The 19,694-nt window shown below is 38.7% G+C and overlaps 1 protein-coding gene across 1 annotated transcript; it reads left to right on the forward strand.

The window, feature by feature from the left end:
- The first annotated feature begins 5,073 nt into the window (after nucleotides 1-5,073).
- Nucleotides 5,074-7,471, forward strand: LOC120108489 (protein DETOXIFICATION 49-like). Its single transcript, XM_039122087.1, has one exon. It carries the CDS (start codon nucleotides 5,616-5,618, stop codon nucleotides 7,275-7,277), a length of 1,662 nt encoding a protein of 553 aa, XP_038978015.1. The 5' UTR covers nucleotides 5,074-5,615; the 3' UTR covers nucleotides 7,278-7,471.
- The last annotated feature ends 12,223 nt before the right edge of the window (nucleotides 7,472-19,694 follow it).

The following is a 19,694-nucleotide window of genomic DNA, read 5'->3' on the forward strand; positions in this document are numbered from 1 at the left end:
ATACTATCCATCAGATGAATTATTAATTGAGCCTGTTTTATCAGTTTTTTTTTCTATTTTAGGCATAATATATTTATAGATTAGTGAAGGTAAAATGAAGGATTAAATTGTTCACTAAAATTCACTTGTATTGAAAAATTTATCATTATACTTTTTTTTGATATAGTTGGACATATTTTTAACTTAGATTATTGTATTTGTTGGAAGGTTGTATTATTATTTTTGAATTATTGAGTTTGTTAGCTAGATAGTTGTGTTAGTTATTATTGTCGTATATATTTATTAGACGAGTTGATATGAATTATATTATAAAAATTGTGGATAATATTTTTTAATTCAGTTATTTATATGTGAAAATTTTGAAATGAATAAAAATGATTAAACGGTTTTTGGTTTGTAGCTTTTTCAGTGGAGGTTATAATTTTTTATTTCAAAAATCTTACGGCTTCAGCTTTGGAGGGGTAATACTGAATTTCGATTTTTTTATCTATTGACATCACTAGTTAAGCATATCTTAAATTTCTTTACCTAATATATATATATATATATATATATATATATATATATATATATATATATATATATATATATGTGTGTGTGTGTGTGCGCGCGCGCGCGCGCGCGTACGTGTGTGTGAGCGTGCGTATGTGTGTGCGCATGTGCATGCGTGTGTGATACCCCGTATTTGGGTCCAATCTATTTGACCGGCCTAGAGTGCTTGGCCCAGCCATTTTTGGGCCAAGCTTCACTTGTGATGCACGTGCGGAAGGCAGAGAAGAAGACTTTGGCTGCAAGTCTTCTTTCTCTCCGATCACGCTAGAGATCGAAAGTTCATCGTGATCCAAAGACCGTCTAGATAAGGTTGGAATTGCTATTTAAAGGCCACCTCCTCTTCCTTTGAGTTCACTTGAGATCGAGCCACCGATCCCAAACTCCTCTTTCGGTTCTTCTTTCTCGATTTGTTGCCAGAAGGAGCCATCGGACCACTTCGTCGGATCGAGGTATGTGCTTCTCTTCTTCTCCTTCTCCTCTCTTCCTCTTTTGCGACCTTTGGAAGCTTGTTTTCAGCCGACATTTGCCGAATTTTTGACGCAAAAGGGCGATGCCATGTTACCTCTATTTTGATCAACCGATCCCGATTCTGGCTGCTTTCATCATGGGCGCTTGTCGTTGGAAGCTTTTCTTGATCCCTCATAGAGGCTGGAAGCTATGGCCGGAGCTACGACCATCAGGATGCGCTGGTTTCATAGTTTAAGGGGTTAAAACCCCTATTTTTGTTAGTTTTGGTGATGCCGACCGCCTGTGGGCTGGCCATGGGTCCCTAACCCCGGGCATCACCTGCAATCCCCCTCTTCTTCCTCTTTCTTGGTTAGAGAAAGAAAAGCTTCCTTTCTCTCTCTTCCCCCATTCTCTCTCTCTCTCTTTTATTTCTTTCTACAAAGTTTCTGTCTCTTGACTCATAGCCAGACATGTTGATTGATTTAGGTTGACTGTGCCATTGACAACCAAACCCAGACCCAGATTGAACCCGAATTGAGTTTCTCTCTCTTCTCTTTTCTTTTTCTCTCTTTATTTTTCTCTCTATATTGAATTTTTTCTCTCCACTCTCTCTAGGGATGATAAACCTAGTAAGATACTTTTCTTCATAATTCCGGGTCAACCCTGGTGAAGGGCTATAATCCATGTTTGACGGGTAGCATGCCAGCCTTCATCTTGGCTCTTCCCAGATACTATTAAATTGGATCACCTCCGATCTCTATTGAACCATCTGTACCCTAGTTCGAACATGATCAGATAAGTTTTACCTTGATTAGACTAACCGGGGTGTCAGGCACTCCCACATGGTTAGTCCTATAAAGGTATCGAAATTAGAATTTCTATTTTTGAAATGATCACGATAACTTCTGATAATTTTTAAATATCAGGATCTTAAAAAGATTTTTGAAACTAATTGGACTGAAGGTTTGGATTCGCTCGTAAGGTAAGTAATGTAACTCGTTTTCTATATCTATCGGCAAATTATAGATATTTTCTTAAACGAATCATTCTTGATTTATGAAGTTGATGCATAGTATTTTATTATTATATGTGTCTCTTTAGAAAATATTACATGATTCTTAATTGAATGTATTGATTTCGATATGAAGTATATTCAATTGATTTTGATGTCGTATGAATTTATGTATCTTACGATTTGAAACACTGAACATGAAAAAATAAATTTTTGCTTTGAAACAGATTTGGACTCGCAGCCAAACTGTGTATCGATACTCTGCTAGTGGAAGTTATTCACTAGTATATCGACACCTTATTAGTGAGGGTTATTCGCTAGTGTATCGACACCCTGCTAGTAAAAGTTATTTACTGGCATATTGACACCCTGCCACTAGGGGTTATACGTTGGCATATCGATGCCCTGCTAATGGAGATTATATATTGGCATATTGATATCCTGCCAGTGAAGGTTATTCATTGGCACTTTGATGAGCTCATATTCTGACCCAGCTATAGCGTATAAATGTGGTCATAGCTCATGATTGTCAAGATAAACTTGATGATTTGAAAGATAGTTGATTTATAAAACAAGATTCAAAATTTGAAGTGACTGGATAGTGTATCGATTTAGCTTTGAATCAATATATTTTACATGTTTAATTTTAGTATATTATTATTATTATTTTATTGTTTGATTTATCTAGCTATAGTGTTCATTACTTATTGGGTTTTTTAGCTTATTTTATGATTTCTTATTATTCTTACAGATCCAAAAAATTAGGTCGACTTAGAGATTTATCATAGGAGAGTGATTAGAGACAAGATTTTGATATCTTTATTTAGATTAGATTTTGTTTTAGAGTTGATGCAAGATTGTGGAATATTATTAGTTTCGTAAGATTTTAATTTTGCTATTTAATTAGAATTTGAACATTATTATTTAAATTATTTATGCTGCTTGATTTTGATATTATAATGAGATGCCTTGCATGCTTGTGAGAAAAGTTTCTTATGAGTATGCGGTGGTTTTCGTAACCCTTGGCTTGCGATTTTGGACCGGGGGCATGTCACAAAGCTCTAAGTTTTCTCTCTAAAGCATCTTACCAAATTTCTAGATTGTTGTGTTTATGTGTTGCTGGTCACAGTTGGCTACTTTCATCTAAGATTCGCTTAGAAAGATAGCTACCCAAAGAATCGTAGTCACTAAAGTTAGTAGTTTATTTCTACTTGGATATTTTTAAGTGAACTTAATTGACTGTGGTAATGTAGGCATGCAGATTTTTTTTTTTTTTTTTTTGGCTAAGACGAATGATTCATACAGTTCAAGACAACTTCCCCTCCCTAACCCATGGAGTGCTCTTGGAGTGACCGGCCACATACGAAACTGCCCAGTCCGCGGCCTCATTTGCCTGTTAAACACATACGTAGCCTGAAAGGCCACACCAACACTCATCATAGACCCAATATTTCGAAGCAAGAGGTGGCCCCCTCCACCGCCACTAGAGTCATTCTAGATCTAGCCAATCATGATGGCTGAGTCGCCCTCCAATATGATTGAGCTGGCATGCAGCACATGCCGAGAATAGCTCAGGCCAGCCCATGCCACCCTCAGCTCTACTCCAAGAACTGAGGTGTCGAAGATCTGGTAGCCACCATCAACTACTACCTTGGAGTCCGAATTCCTAATGACGAAGCCATCACCTCTCTTTCGGCCGCCATCAAGCAGGCATCCATCGAAGTTGACCTTGAGAAAACTTAGGGTTGGAGGCTCTGAGGTAAAAAACACTGTCCAAGGTGCTACCCTGCAGATTTTTTTCACTTTTCTTTTCAAGGTCCATGTTACTCTCGCATATTGCCATGTTACGATGGATATTTTTAAAATATCTTTTAATGAACATGATAATTAAGTATGAAGTGAATTACCCACGTCTTTCTACTTCAATTAGATGTGCATCACTAAATTATTAAGAGATAACATGATCAGCAGGAGGATGAGAGTGGATAAAGAAAAGCAGATGCTTAGGTAGATGGCTCCACGATGCTGACTGTCTAAAAAACTGGATGAAAGAAATGTAAGACGAGCATGGCAAGGGGAAGAATATTGAGGAGACTGTTTAACAAATGCAGAGGCGTGCTCTTCATGGGTGTTTATGTGGTTAATTCCATGAACGGGTCCGTTGATGGATCCACAGGAGAACTTATTTGGCCCTCGGCGCTTCTAGCCGCAAATCTTGGGTTGACATTGTTGTGATGGTGCTAGGATCCAAAGTAGATTGCTTCCCAACATAGCGTCAATTAATGCCGGAGTAGTGCATATGCCCATCCAGCTAGCCAGCACCAATACCCCTAGTAGTCAAATTGTTTATTGCTATATCTTGCCGCAAAATTCCGAACTGAGGTCTCAGCACAGCGCGGCAAACCCTAATGTCGACAGAAACTAAGCTGCACGAGCAGTCCAAGGTGCGAAAGAGTGGACCTTCTCCAAAGATGGCCTGTAAGAAGTTAACTCGCCGGAGAGTTTCCGGCTGAAAATCTTTTGATGCCTAAGTTAGGATAGATGGACGAAGGAAGAAATTTTAGTAAAGTTCTCTTTTTGAGAGAACAACATATCATGAGGTCCTTTAGACCACCTTTTTTATATAGAGCAGTCTATTTTGTCAATACCTAAGTCGATGCAACATGAGTTAATGGCCAATCCTACCTTTACAGCATGAGCATCATTCCACGTGGACAGCATATGGCACTAATCGTGCACTAACTGCAACGTTGCCGAATGTGCTGGTGGCTAAGGCTGTTAATTTTTGTCGGCGCGTGCCAGATGGCTTCTCGACTGATTGGTTACTCAGCTTTCACCAAAGTTACTAACCTCGGTTTATACCAATGTCAAAAAGATCGATCTAATCCGAGACCAAGGTATCCAACATTTCTTCCAACACAGTTAGAAAGTCAAATTTGTTACCATATATTAAAATACCTTTTTGCTTGAAATTAAGGGCTCTAAAACACGGTATCATTGAATCGCTGGAAAGTTTAATTTGAGCTAATTTTTTATTACGTATACGTATACAAACAGGCGCATATCAAAATAAAATAAATCTACAAAATAACTGACGTCTGTCCTTTTTCAGGTAGCCGCTTTGGGATTGGCCGTGGCACCTACAAAGGAGTCCCGCAAGAACAACTCATGCGGATTCCCCACGATATAAACCCGAGAGCTGCGCCCAAATCGGCTCAGCCCTCTCGTTTCCTTGCATACAAATAGTTTTGGAGGGACGGAGAGGGAGCGGGAGAGGGAGAGACCGGAAGCCGTTCACTCTTTCCCCCCGTTTTGGTTCAAGGCACTGCAGGCCGGGCTGCTTTGCTCGTCTTGCTCGAGAGGGTCTTTGACGACAAACGATACCCTCCAAGCAAAGTCGCGGGAACGTGCGCAGCCTAATAAGAACTCGTCACCAACCCACCTCAATCTCTTGGAGGAACACTTCCTGTCCCTCTATAAATATTTATTTAGCCAGTCTCAACCTATTGCTAAATTCCTCAAAACTCTGTGGCACCCAAGAAAAACTCGGCGGCCAACCGAGTGGGAAGCGAAGAGAAAGAATCCACCAAACAAACACTTGGCGATGTGTAAGGCGGTGACCCCGGACTCTCCCTCCCCGGGCCAATGCGACCACCATGAAGAACCCCACGGTCTCCTCGCAGTCCCCTTCGTCCAGAAGCAGCAGACGACCACGAGCCCATCAGAGGATGTTCCGATACTCAAGCCGAAGCCGCCTACCGAGCTCGCTCTTGGCTTGGTGGAGGCCAAGTCTATATTAAGCTTGGCAGTCCCCATGGCTCTGACCAGTCTCCTCATCTACTCCCGCTCTATGATTTCCATGCTTTTCCTCGGGCGCCTCGGTAGCCTCCCACTCGCCGGGGGTGCCCTCGCCATCGGTTTTGCCAACATAACCGGCTACTCTGTCCTCTCCGGGTTGGCAATGGGCATGGAGCCAATTTGCGGCCAGGCGTTCGGTGCCAAGAAGCTCCCCCTCCTCGGTCTCGCCCTTCAGCAGACCATTCTCCTCCTCCTGTCGGTTTCCATCCCCCTTGCTTTCCTCTGGACCAACATGAGGCCGCTCCTCCTCCTCTGCGGCCAGGATCCCGCCATCTCCGCCGCCGCCCAGTCCTACATTCTCTTCTCCCTTCCCGACCTCTTCCTTCAGTCTTTCCTCCACCCACTCCGCGTCTACCTCCGCTCCCAGTCCATCACCCTCCCCCTCACCTATGCCGCTGCCCTCGCCGCCCTGCTCCACCTCCCCATCAACTACTTCCTTGTCTCCGTCCTCCGCCTCGGCATCCCCGGCGTCGCCCTTGCCTCCGTCTGGACGAACCTCAACCTCCTCCTCCTCCTCCTTGCCTACCTCTACCTCACGGGGATTTACAAAAGCACCGGCGGAATAATTCCCTCCGCCGAGAGCTTCCGCGGCTGGTCCTCTCTTCTAAACCTCGCCCTTCCCAGCTGCGTCTCTGTCTGCCTGGAATGGTGGTGGTATGAGATCATGATCCTCCTCTGCGGCCTCCTCCTCAACCCCAAATCCACCGTCGCCTCCATGGGCATTTTGATACAGACCACATCGCTTATCTACATTTTCCCTTCCTCCCTTAGTTTTGGCGTCTCTACTCGCGTCGGCAACGAGCTCGGTGCCAACCGGCCTGACTGCGCGCGGCGCGCCGCCTGTGTCGGCCTCTCTTCCAGCTTCCTCCTCGGGCTTATTGCCCTCAGCTTTGCCGTCTCCGTCCGGCATGCATGGGCCCGGATGTTCACCGACGACCCATCCATCGCAGTGATCACCGCAGCGGTGCTTCCGATACTAGGAATGTGCGAGCTGGGAAACTGCCCGCAGACCACAGGCTGCGGAGTCCTGCGAGGAAGTGCACGGCCGCGGGCCGCGGCCAACATAAACCTCAGCTCTTTCTACGCCGTCGGGATGCCGGTAGCCGTCGGCCTCGCCTTCTGGGGAGGGCTCGACTTCAAAGGCCTGTGGCTCGGCCTCCTCGCCGCCCAGGCCACATGTGTCGTGCTCATGCTTGCTGTCATCCACCGCACCGACTGGGACCTGCAGGCCGAGCGGGCGCAGAGGCTGACCGGTGCAGCACGCGACGCCGGAATTCTCAACGGCCATTTAAACGAACCTGATGAGAAACATCTGCACCAGCTAAAAGCTAGCGCAGTGGACGATGAAGATGAGAAAGCCAATTTGGTGATTACAATAACAGTTGATCAATCTTCCAAACAAACTTGATCTTTGTGTATTTGCATTTCTTCTTGTTTCCTTTTTTGTTTTTGTTTACTTGTATTGTAACAAGGATGTTAGTCATTAGTATTACAAAGAGAAGGAGAAGAGTCCATGAGAAATGTCTTAAACTATATCTTTTTGGTTGGTGTGTCTTGTAGTTGTAGATAAGAGCTAAAAGAAAGGAGGTGTCTCGACTGCGTTATGACTTGTATTTTGGATGGCTTCTGCCGACGGCCGTAACATCTGGAGAGCCGGCAGCGTGAAGACTCGGTCGCTGGCCATTCCAGAATGGCGAGTGGAATCGTGCCGGGGGCGAGTGGAATTTAGAAGTCTTTGGTGCTTCCAAGTTTGAACCTCTTTCGCCGGCCATCAACCACCATAGATTGCCAAGATTGGATTGTTCTACCCACTGGTTGGTTGGTTTGAAGTGCGTGACTCCGTAAAGGAGCTGCCCGCGCTTTGGACCGGCGGGTCCGATGATTTGAACTGCGGTGACCAGTGACCACCCTTTAAATGGTTCCACCAGCCTGTATTCAGCGGGACGCAATTCGGACGCATGCATCCGCCTCTGGGCCTCGAGTTTTGACCCACGCGCATGGCTCGTCCGCCTCATTGCTTTTGTTCTGGCTAGGTCCTTATTGGAGCTGGCCTGGAACCTAGGCTTTTTTAGCATTTGAAAGTTAGTTAGTCACCAAAAATAAAAAATAAAAAATAAAAAAAATTAGTTAGTCTCATATATACTTTGGTTAAAGCTAGTGAACCTGGCCTAACTAACCCGGTCCACAGTTTCTGGTCTAGGATTTGGACCAGTCCCAAGCCCATAGGTCTAGATCCCATAGGTAGAGGTATACGGGTAAACTAGACACACGTTGGCGAGCCTAGATGGGAATTGCCAAATTATGTCCATCATGTACTTGTACTTAACTAGATGGTGATTGTGAGGACGTGTATGGGCATGTGTTTAGTTCCATATCGGCTATTCGCTAAGTAGATCTTGGGTACTTATACAGGATCAAGAAACTCAAAAAATAGCTTATGGCTAGTCATTTTGTGCGAGATCCTAAGTTGTCACAAATAGTATTATAGCGAACTTGGCCCATAGCCTATGTAGAATAGGGGCACTACAATACGGATTCATGGAAGCTGACCACGGGCTGATTGTAGTGCTTATGACTAGATTTGAATAGATTTGAACTCTTAGCTTAACGAGAACATTAGAGTTTGAACAAGAAAAGTATATGAAGACTCGTGTGAGTGTGTGTTTAGTCCCACATCGATTATTCTACCGAAGAGATCTTGGTTACTTATACAGGACTAAGAAATCTAAAAAAAATATCTTCCAGCTAGTTATTTTGGGTGAGATATTAGATTATTACAAATAGTATCAGAGTGGACCCAGACCATAACCTATGTGGACTAGGGAACACTGCAGCACGGATCCATTAGGTTCGATTATGGTGCTTATGGTTACATTTGAATGGATTTGAACCCTTGACCTGATGAGGATGTTATGGTTTAAATGGAGAAAGTATGTAAAGATCCGTGTGGGTGTATGTTTTGTCCTACATCAATTATTCGCTGGGTAGATTTTGGATACTTATACAGAATCAAAGAATCTAAATAATACTTTTCAGCTAGCTATTTTAGGTGGGGTTTTAGGTTGTTATAGGAAAACTAGGAGAATAACTAGTTTGCATAATGCTAATAGGTCCCAGTGGACTAGAGCCCAGTAGACATGGCGGTGGAGCCCATGAAAGATCTTTTTGTTGAAGGCAGTGGGGCTAAATAGAAAATTAGAAGTACATGTTGCACAATCCTGCAACTACCTTGGCAGTTTGTTGGAGAATCTACATGGACGGAGCCAGGTGGAAATTTGCCTTGATGTATCCTACAGATCCCAAAGATCGACTTGGCATTTGAACAAGGACGTGATACATTGATTAAAATAATCTCTAGATCTCTCGCACCTCTCAAAACCCCTTAAGGGCTCGTTTGGTTCGCGGGAAAAGAAAGGGGGAAAGTGTGGTCAACGGGAAAGTAATGATATGCCTCTTGTTTGGTTGGAGTTTTCAAAGGAGAGAGAAGGGAAAGTTGTATTCCCATGGGAATGTGATTCCCACATTTCATGGGAAAGTCTTTCCCATGAGAAACATGGGAAAGTAACTTTCCCATGAGGCGGGAATCACTCCATTTTTACTTTTTCCCAAAAAGTCCCTTCAGCATTAAAGAAGCATTAAAGAGGCATTAAAAACCTAATTTTTATTAAGGGCATAATAGGAATTATATATAACTTTCCTAGGAAAGTGGATGGCCAACCAAACATAAGCACCTTGGAAATTTGTCACTTTTCCATGGTCAACCAAACATGCCAAAAATACTTTCCTAGGCATTCTCTTCCTAGGAATTTGTTTTCCAGGAATCATGTTCCTAGGAAGGAAAATACTTCCTGCGAACCAAACGAGCCCTAAGAGTTCGAAGATGGGCAGCATAATATATAGTACCGCCAAGGGCCAAGAATACATATTCTAGTGCATGGGTTTGGAACATCAGTTAGAAGGCCCTTGCTCAATTACAAGTTCATATATAATAGCTTCCGACTGTCATGTCCACAAGGTCTCCAATTATTAACAAAGTCGATCGGTGTTTCGATTGGACGATACTAGATAGCATGTTCAACCTTATTTTCTGCTCTTTTGATCCATATCTATAAACATATCATGGTTTCTTCAACGTCCAATTGTCTCATCAACGTATCGCTGCATCTGCTCCTCATTATTCTTTTCTTATTTAATGAATAACTTATGATGCGGAATCTTGATTCTAAATCAGAAGCAGTATAAAATAAATAACTCAACTCTTAACGCCTGAAGCCACTCGCGAGTCGCAGCGTCTCTTTTTAAGTTTCCAAAACTAGAAGACTTTTCTTCTCAAGGTGATAGTTTCAGATACGTAGTTAATACATATGCCAGCTCATTGTAACGTAAGGGATGACATCTCCTATGAATCACTTAACGCAAATATTGATGGCGATAGAGATTACTTCAACTCAGCTTAACCAATTATCGCTTTTCAAACCCAAAAGTCAGATCGATCGTAACTTGTGATGCAATAACCTTGTTTTCCTTTCATTTCTTTTATTAAGTTTAGCTTCAACTGCACCGGTTGCACAATCTCCTGCAAGAAACTCGATCACCGTCATGGACGTTGCGCTATTTTGGTAGAGTATCAGAAATAATCAGCGAAAATTAATCCTCACGGCTGTTAGTATGAGAGAGAGAATACTAAGATCAGCCCATCAGAACTGCATGCCTCGGTCAAATGTTTGGAAAACAATAGCACTAAATTTGAACATCGAACCTCTTTTGACAAGGAGGACGGGGGTGTCGTGGGTGGATGTTCAACCACCTGACTTAGAACAAGTTGCCCCAGCAGCAAAAATGTTGCACCTGGTCTACCATGGCGAGTAAATCTTTCCAAAGAAGCATGGCTTGTTTTTTTTAGCAAAAGTCTTTTTTTTCCGCTAAAGAAGCATGACTTGTTTGCCATTATCTTAAAATATAAGATTAAGGGTAGGTCAAAACATTCTCGATATGGTCAATGGATCTTCACATCCCCGTAGGTAGTTAATCCTAGCCCAATGTTTCATAGCCGAGGTTGGGTCAATGCACATAGTGTGGTCAATGGATCTTTACAGTTCCTTCGGATGGTCATCGCACGGCTTTTAACGTGCAAAAGGTTCAAACAGAGGATGCTATTCTAATCAACTCCCTCGGAATTGGGTTGGATAAAGGAAAGGGTGGAAGCTAGTTGGATGGCAAAAGAGGGGCTACACCCAGGCGTGTCTTGTGGGAGCCGGCAGTGGGCGGGCTTTGACCCGGCTGCCTGTGCGCCGCCGCCCACGCCCGCCCCTTTTGACTTCTCTTCCCTCTCTCTCTTTTTTTTCTTTCTTTTTTTATGTCGGATGAATTAAATAACACGAGAATAGATGAATCAGAAAATAAAATATTCAAATATTTTACTTGGTCCTCTTTGAAGCAATTGCACCAAAAATTTCTTTGCATGTCACTACCCAATGATCAAACCCTGCTAAGTTCTCCGGTCCACATCACTGAATTCTAACATCTGAAAGTGATCTCCACTAAATTAACTTGGTTGATGTATTGGCTTCCTTGTCATTGAAGGGTGCTGACCCTTTTTTTTTTTTCTTCTAATAAAGTAATCTAATGGCTGACTTTTTGTCGACAGACAAAGTAATGATCATGCTGCAAGATTTTTATTCGAGGTTGAAATTGCTTGGTTACGTCTTTCTTGCGGAAAAACAAATCAAAACTGAATTTTCGGCAGACATAAGGGCATTGTATGCGCTTGGTTTACTGGGTCTAGAGAACAAATTGTTGCATGCGGAAAAATTCTTAAATTATGGTATGGCTTAAGAAAATCAGAAGGATTCTCTATTGCTGAGCCACCCTAGTCACGCAATCTCCATAAGCTTATGCAGTCAAATAGCGCACTATTTGGTCAGCCAGATTAGTGCTTAGATGATGTGATTCTCCCATGGCTGAACCATGACCGTGAGTAAAAAATAAATATTAAATAGAATCAAGAAATATTGCAAGTAATGCGCATTATGTAAATCTTGACTTGTTTATTCCATTGATGATCTTCAATAGCCATTGGCATTAAACTTCAGAATGGAGGATTCATGACTGGACTTGTGAGCAATAGGTTTATCTCTTTATATTTGAGATGTTTGGTTTTATGCCCCTCTGATACATACTTTAAAAGAAATAAAATTTTGGGTTTGTTTATTTTGATGTAAAAGCTCAAACTCTGTGCATAACGTTTGGTTTTGATATACATACATGGTATATGCTTTCAATAAATAAATAAATAAAATTTCTTCCACATTTTTAATTAGTAAAATTTGAACATCCTTGAACCAATTGTGGTACTTGAAAGATAAACAAGTGACTTTGTACTTTGGAAGCACAGTTCATACGATGATATTAGATAAGTGGATATCATATGTTTTCTTAAATATTTATAGGGTATATGATCTACTCCTAAATCCTTGTCATCTTGACTAAAATAAAACAAAATGACTTTAACATATTCACAAGCACATTTAATTCCATATCGTTTCATGTAATGCGATTTATTAGAACATAATAAATTAACTAAAATTGACTTTACATGATTTAAATTTTTAACTTGCCATCAGTTTCAAAAAGAGTGGAATCCTAAAGGCTGATATCTTACGGAGACCGAGGGAAGGGGAGGAAAAGGCGTAAGAAGCTTTTGTTTGAAACTTCCAACCAAACTCAAATTCAGAGAGTTTCTTGTTTTATACTCGAGTGCATGCTAATACAGTATTCTTACAATTCATGTGTATGATTGAAAAAAAAGTAAACATAACAATATTTGAAAAGTTATATAAATATGATATTAATATTCAAAAATTTATATGAATATGATATTACTGGAACATACTTGTTCATATTCTTTCCAAACCCTATTTTGAAAAAAAATGATATATTGTGATAGTTAAGTTTCCTTTGTATAGCTTCCTTATACCCATCATCATTGTTATATCTAATAAAACTAGGATGGAAATGGCCTAATTCTTATCTTTGAAAAACTCTTCATTTTTTCTCACCAAAAAAAAAAAAAAAACTCTTCATTTTTCTATCAATAGTAATCAGGGGTGCAAATAAGTTGAGCGACTCACGAGCTACTTGAGCCCGACTAGGATCTAAACTCGACTTGATTATTTCCAAACTCAAATAGTTCGAACAGTAGATACTTAGCTTGAAGGCTCACGAGACTAGTCGACTATATATTTTTAATAATATTGTATTTTATTTATAATATATTATTAATTTAATAATTTGAAATACAATATTATTATATAGTTTAACTATATTTCTTAATTATAACCAAGGCTCAAACTCGAGCTCAAGTATGATTTGGCTGATATTTAAGTCGAGATCACAAACTGATCTCGAATATTAATTATTTTTTTTTTATCGAGTCGAGTTCGAACTTGAATATTAAGATTCGTTCGATTTTTTGAGTAGAGTTTCAAGTCCAAGTATTTTGTATCTAGTCAAGCTCGAGCCTCTAGCTATTAAACTTGGCTCAGCTCGATAATCTAGGTACTTAATCAAAATTCAAAATTACAAATAGGGGGAGGGGTTGCATGAGATCAATTAATTAGTCTTTAGCTATTTATTGGTATAAACAATTTTAACCAGAACTCTCATAAAGTGATTCTCCAATCGCAAACCATGTCCTCAACTGGAATCAAGATGTTTAGTAACTGATGTGTAGAATATCAACTTTATCTTTTTTGGGTAGGGATATCAACTTTTTCCTGTTAATCATAATTTTCTATTGGTAATGGCATTAAATTTTATGATGATGGAATCATGCCTATTGATGTTCTAAATAAAACTATGCATTAGAAGATTAACGCACTAGTAACATTTTGTTCTAATATGTTTCCTTGATAGATGCTATATATTGAAGCATTACGCTAAATCATTATATTTTGATGCTAGAAGTTCGTTTACATTTGCAATATATTACTTAATACGGGCACATGCTTTACACCATGAAAAAATTAATAGATAAAATTTATTTTTTTGATTTTATTGAATTGTTTGAACTAGTTATGATAAAATAAATTGATTACTACGTTATTTGCAGGATAACATATATAAGAGTTGATCAATCAATAATAATGAGTTTACAAGACAAGTGGCACAAATAATATTTTCTTTAAGCTATATAACTTTCTTCAAACTTCTTCCTATTGTAACCAAATAGGATCAATATCACTTTAACATATCTATAAGTGCATTTGAACCTATGGCTGTGTTGAAAAAAAGAATATGACTCTTCAATTACGAATATATTTTAAGTTGTAATGCACTTCGCAAGGAATTGAACCTAAATCTTGAAGGAGACTAAGGGCGAGTATATTAAGAAAAGTATAAAATAGATTTTGGTCAAGAATTAAAAATGAAATTAAAAGTCAAAGAATTTTTTATTTGGCAAGAAAAAAGTCAGAGAATATTCTTGATAATCATGCTTTTTCTGACGCGTTCCTGATAATCACATTCCTGCTTTTTCTTATCGTTCTTTCAGTCGTACATGCATCCTTCTCTACAAAGGATTCGTTTGACCTTAAAATTGTACTGGACTTTACGATGGTTGGACAATCAAACTTTGGAGGAGGTTGACGTAGGAAATACTTAAAAACGTATAGAATTGTCTTTGCCTTCGAAGTTTGAATAACATACAAAGAGCCATAAAGTTTGTTGTTTTGCAGCAATGCTGATAAAAATTACATTTGTGTTAGAATCGGTGTCCATGTAGATGATTAAAAAAATATGCAAATAATAAGATTGTTAGAGGGCCTATCAAATATACATGATGATCATGTGGATTCCAATGCACTCATTATCACTAGGTTACCTTCTATAAATGATTTCTTGATAACAAGTAAAATCAATACATAGTACCATTTGCTTGCTTTGAAGGTATACTTTTGATAGACGTCCTTGTAAGGGGTTGGTAAAAGATAGGATTCCTTTTGGCAATGATCTCTAAATTTTTGTTCTAAACGTTCTCTATTATGACTAAATGAAAACTATTTATATCTTAAACTACAAATTAAATTGTCCATTGGAGCTAGACCATTGCCATCGTTTTAAGACTATCAAAAAACAAGAAGTCTTATTTAGGAGATTGGTAGACCAAACCAATTCACCAAGAATTTTTTGGCGCCAAAGTTGAAATAACAATATATACGTCCACAATACAGCAATGATATCCCTCAGATTCTTATGTTTGGTACCATCCTTCGCCAAATTATTCTCTGCACTATTCTCAGTAATCAAACTGATCACGAGCTATTTTATTATTCACAATTTATTTAGATATCAACTATTGGTTTATGAACTATTTGTGATTAAGTTAAGAAAGCCTTATGAGTTATAGTTAATGAAGCTATTACAAATTGTAACAAATTCCATGTCACGCCCAGATCAGGCCCGCGATACGACCGTGCTACTGCAAGCTACTGCTCACAATAACACGAAGCCTCATTAATAATAATTTATAAACAAAAGTGTCGTTTCATTCATAAAGTATTCTTCTCAAAATGGAGCAGTACATAGCTCTAAATTTGTATATTCAAAATAAATTTTTCCATCCAAAAATCTTCAGGCTCTTTGTTCCTAGCAACCCTATATATCTGAAACAAATGACATATAAGTTGTGCGACTTAGTAAGTAACCATAAACTATATTATTGGATCAAGCATAATAATTCATATGACAATGCATCATTTGAAGAAGATAATAGTTATAGTAAAATAATCATTTCATATAACATATATTCAATTCATATATAAAACAGTAGATACCCAATAATGCGAGTTTATAAATATGACTATGCATCATAAAACTTTGCTATTATTTCATACTTTGAAATCCGTACTCTCAGATAATAGTGTAACTATGGCCGCTCTTATTTCCACGGTAAGGCCTTTACTAACTATTATTTTCCGTTGGCAGGATCTACACCAAGTTACTATTACCCACCGGCGGGGGTCATATGCCAAGTTACTATTACTCACTGGCGGAGATCATATGCCGAGTTACTATTACCCACTGGCGGGGGTCTTACATAGAAATATGAGAGTTCGTAAATCATATCATGTTTTTTATAAATCTTACTTCATAAGTATATTGAAAGATGAATAATGGCATCGTAATGTGCAAAATCCATGATCATGCTGCAAACTTTATTTTTCATGCAATTTATCATAATCATAATTCATACACAATCACATATTCATGAAGAAATGCTATTTAATCAAATTCATGAATCACATGCAATCATATGCTTGATCCTACTTTTGTAAAAATACATCATAACAAATATATATATTTTTTATTTCATACTTACAATTAAACAGTGATTTGAAATCAATAAGATTGTGCTAGGGTTACTTACCTTGGTTCGCTCCCGGAATTCTAATCTCAGTCAACGAATGCTCCATATCTATCAAATGATTAAAAGTGAATTATCTACTATTCTTGAACTAATTTTAACTTAAAATCCCGAAATGGGCTAGAATGAGTCTCAAGTCCATATCGACCAATTTAACTCAAAACTACTTATCATGTAGAGAGAGGGGGTACACCCTGAAAGTGACTTCTCTCTTCTAATTCTATTTTAACATCTATATTATTCACTATTTATTTATGCATTTTATTTTATTTTTTTCTTTTTTTTTCTTTTCTTTTTCTTTTCTTTTTCTTTTGCTTTTCTCTTCTCTTCTCTTCTCTTCTTCTCTCCTCTCCCGACTCCTCATTTCCATCCCCCTTTCTTCTCCCGTGAAGGGAGGAGGGCGAGCTCGGGAGGAGCCGGGCCACGGCTAAGCCGGCAGCGCCCGCGGTGTCCTCTGCCGCGCCTGCGACCGGGCCTATGGCTTGTGCTCACGGCCAAGCCAAGGCCGGCAGCTCCTGCGACGTCCGCAGCCGCTCCTCGCGATGCCAGCAACGGCCGCACACAGGTAAGTCCCCGCCTTCTTCTTTCTTTTTTTCTTCCTTCCTTTCTTTCTTTTTCTCTTTTAATTTACCTATCCTCCCAAGTGGATCGAAAAGAGGAAGGGCAGGGAAAATGGAAAACAAGGTGGTTGGGAGGCTTACCTATTTCGGGGGTGAACTGCAACAATCCCTGCTCCGGCGCCTCAGTGGTTGTTAGTTTAGGAATTCCTCTCTGAGCAAAGAGGAGCACGGTAAGAGGGCTAGAAATAGGGCTTCTTAAGCGGTGGTAACCGCTTTAGCGGCCGGCAGCTGTCCCTCCCTTCCGCCGGCAGTTGTACCTCCCCGAAGTAAGAGGTGGTGGCCTCCAGATGGGTTGCTAATCTTGGTCCAAGTCGACCCATCTAGCGGCCCAGGCCCAATAGTCACATTCCACAAAAAGTAGAAGTCTAAATTTGGAAGAAAAAAAAACTAAGGAAAAGGTAAGTAAAAAAAGCATTAAAAAGTTTTCAATTTTGATCTTTTAATCGCATTCAAGAAGTCAAGGCTATTTGTTGGTTTATATGCAATGTGCATACAAAATTATAATATTCTTCCCATTACACAATATGCATGATTAAAAAGAGTATAAATATAACAGTATTATTGAAGAGATCATATAAATGTGATTTTACCTGAACATACTTAATGATCATGCCCTTGTTGATAAATTGGTACCGGCTAACTGTTCTCCTTTGAATAAATTTGCGCTAGTCGTTAATGTTTCATTCACGTTTCATTAGGAACGAAATACTTTAGTTGTTTATTTATCCTTCTTTATAATGCATAGGACTCGTTTGACTTAGCAAAATCCTTAAAACACTCACCCAAAAATTAAATGCCACAATTTTCCATATCATAGGCATTCTTGTAATGAGTCAGTTAATGATTTTTCTTTTTCTATAATAATTAGATATGAGCTACCTATTGATAACAACAATAAGTATGATCACAATGGGCGCTAGAACATGTGTAATTATTTTAATACTACCTCAAGATGAACCCAACACATGATTCCACTTTAAGAGGTTGGTGTGAAGACAACTAATGAAAGGTTCGTTGGCACCAAATTGGAAAACATAAGATGTTTTTATTATAGTAATCGTGAACCATCATTGCCCGTCGCAAAATTGATTCCAAATGTGAAATCATGACTAGTTTAGAGAATGTCAACTAATATTTCCTTTATCAGACATATCAAGCTCTGACACCATTCTCCTTTCCATTCGACATGAGCATTGCAACAAATTGTATATAGAATCGAACATGGTATTTTATTCTATCATTCCCATGCCATATTGACGGAATATCATTTTGAACTGCAAGGAAATAATCCGCTCAAACAAATGACATTTATACTTTCATCTAACAAAGTATTTTGAAACTTTAAACCCCGTGGTGTAGCAGAGGTTGATACGAGTAAATGAAAATACGCACCAATCTATAATCCCTGACAGATGTGGAATAAATCAAAATAAATGAGAGGTTGCACGCTTGACAGAATCTCAAGGTGAGACCTAGGCAATGTCTCCTTTTTCAGATAATTGAGCATTCAAGACTGAAATCAAAGGCTAGCTTTTGCTAAAGCATAAGGCCTTCTAAACGTAGGCCACGAAGTCCAACCCCTGATAACTTAAAACAAAACCTACAAGCTATCCGCCCCCAGCCCATCTTAACGGGACAAATATCATCATGATGTCCACTTTGGGCCAAGCGAAGTCAGTACGCTACTGTCCTTTCTATTCGGCAAGTTACCGTTTCTAACCAGTCCAGCTCATGCATAAACTGGAGCCAAGGCCTAGGTTATACGAGAAGGGATCTCCATAATGAATTATGGCCTCAATCACTACATTATAAGATTTGCTAAAGAACACAAGACTTCAGTGACAGGAATAAATTTTCCTTGAAGGATTATTAAAAGCAAGAAATCACAGAACGAACAGGAATATTGTGTACATATTCAATAAAATCAAGGAATATGATCGAATAATGAATGCATGATCATTTCTTGGTAATTTTCCCTCAATTTATCCCAGATTCATTTAGATGTTACTAAGATAAGTTGCAGTTGCAAATGTCATAACTAAGTTACAATTATAAAAAACAACTATTTGGATGCTTGCTATTGCAACTACATGCTACATCAGAACTTTTTTAAAAAAGGCCCAAATCTTGGAATTAGCACTGAAGCGAGTTTTGCCTACAGTTCTAGTTATAAGATTTGTTGTAATATGCAACGACCTCTAGAGCCTCATGCCACTCCCTAAATGTTACTATAGATTCACAATATTGAATATATATATATATATATATATATATATATATATATATATATATATATATATATATATATATATATATATATATATATATATATATATATATATATGTATGTATGTATGTATGTATGTATATAAATTCAAATAAACATAATATAGGATTTAAATTTATTGCTCCAGTAATATGTATAATTATTATAATATCAAATAGATTTTATATTATCAATGCAAATATAATAATTATAATTATAATTATAAGAGCAGTAACAAAAATAGTATTATTATGATCATAGTATACCTATTTAATTACCATAATTTTTTCATAATAATAATTATTATAATCCATGTAACATTATGATAATAATCAACACGTTCTAATAAATATTATATAACAATTATTTGTTACATTAATAAAATATATAACTATATTTATGATTGTAATAGCATTTGTAACTATTACAATAGTAAATCATTTTATAGTGACTTAATGGCTATAGCAATTATTATCCTAATAATTTAATAGTAATATTACTTTTCCACTATAATTA

This window comes from Phoenix dactylifera, unplaced genomic scaffold (assembly GCF_009389715.1).
Source record: "Phoenix dactylifera cultivar Barhee BC4 unplaced genomic scaffold, palm_55x_up_171113_PBpolish2nd_filt_p 001357F, whole genome shotgun sequence".
Classification (NCBI taxonomy): Eukaryota; Viridiplantae; Streptophyta; class Magnoliopsida; order Arecales; family Arecaceae; genus Phoenix; species Phoenix dactylifera.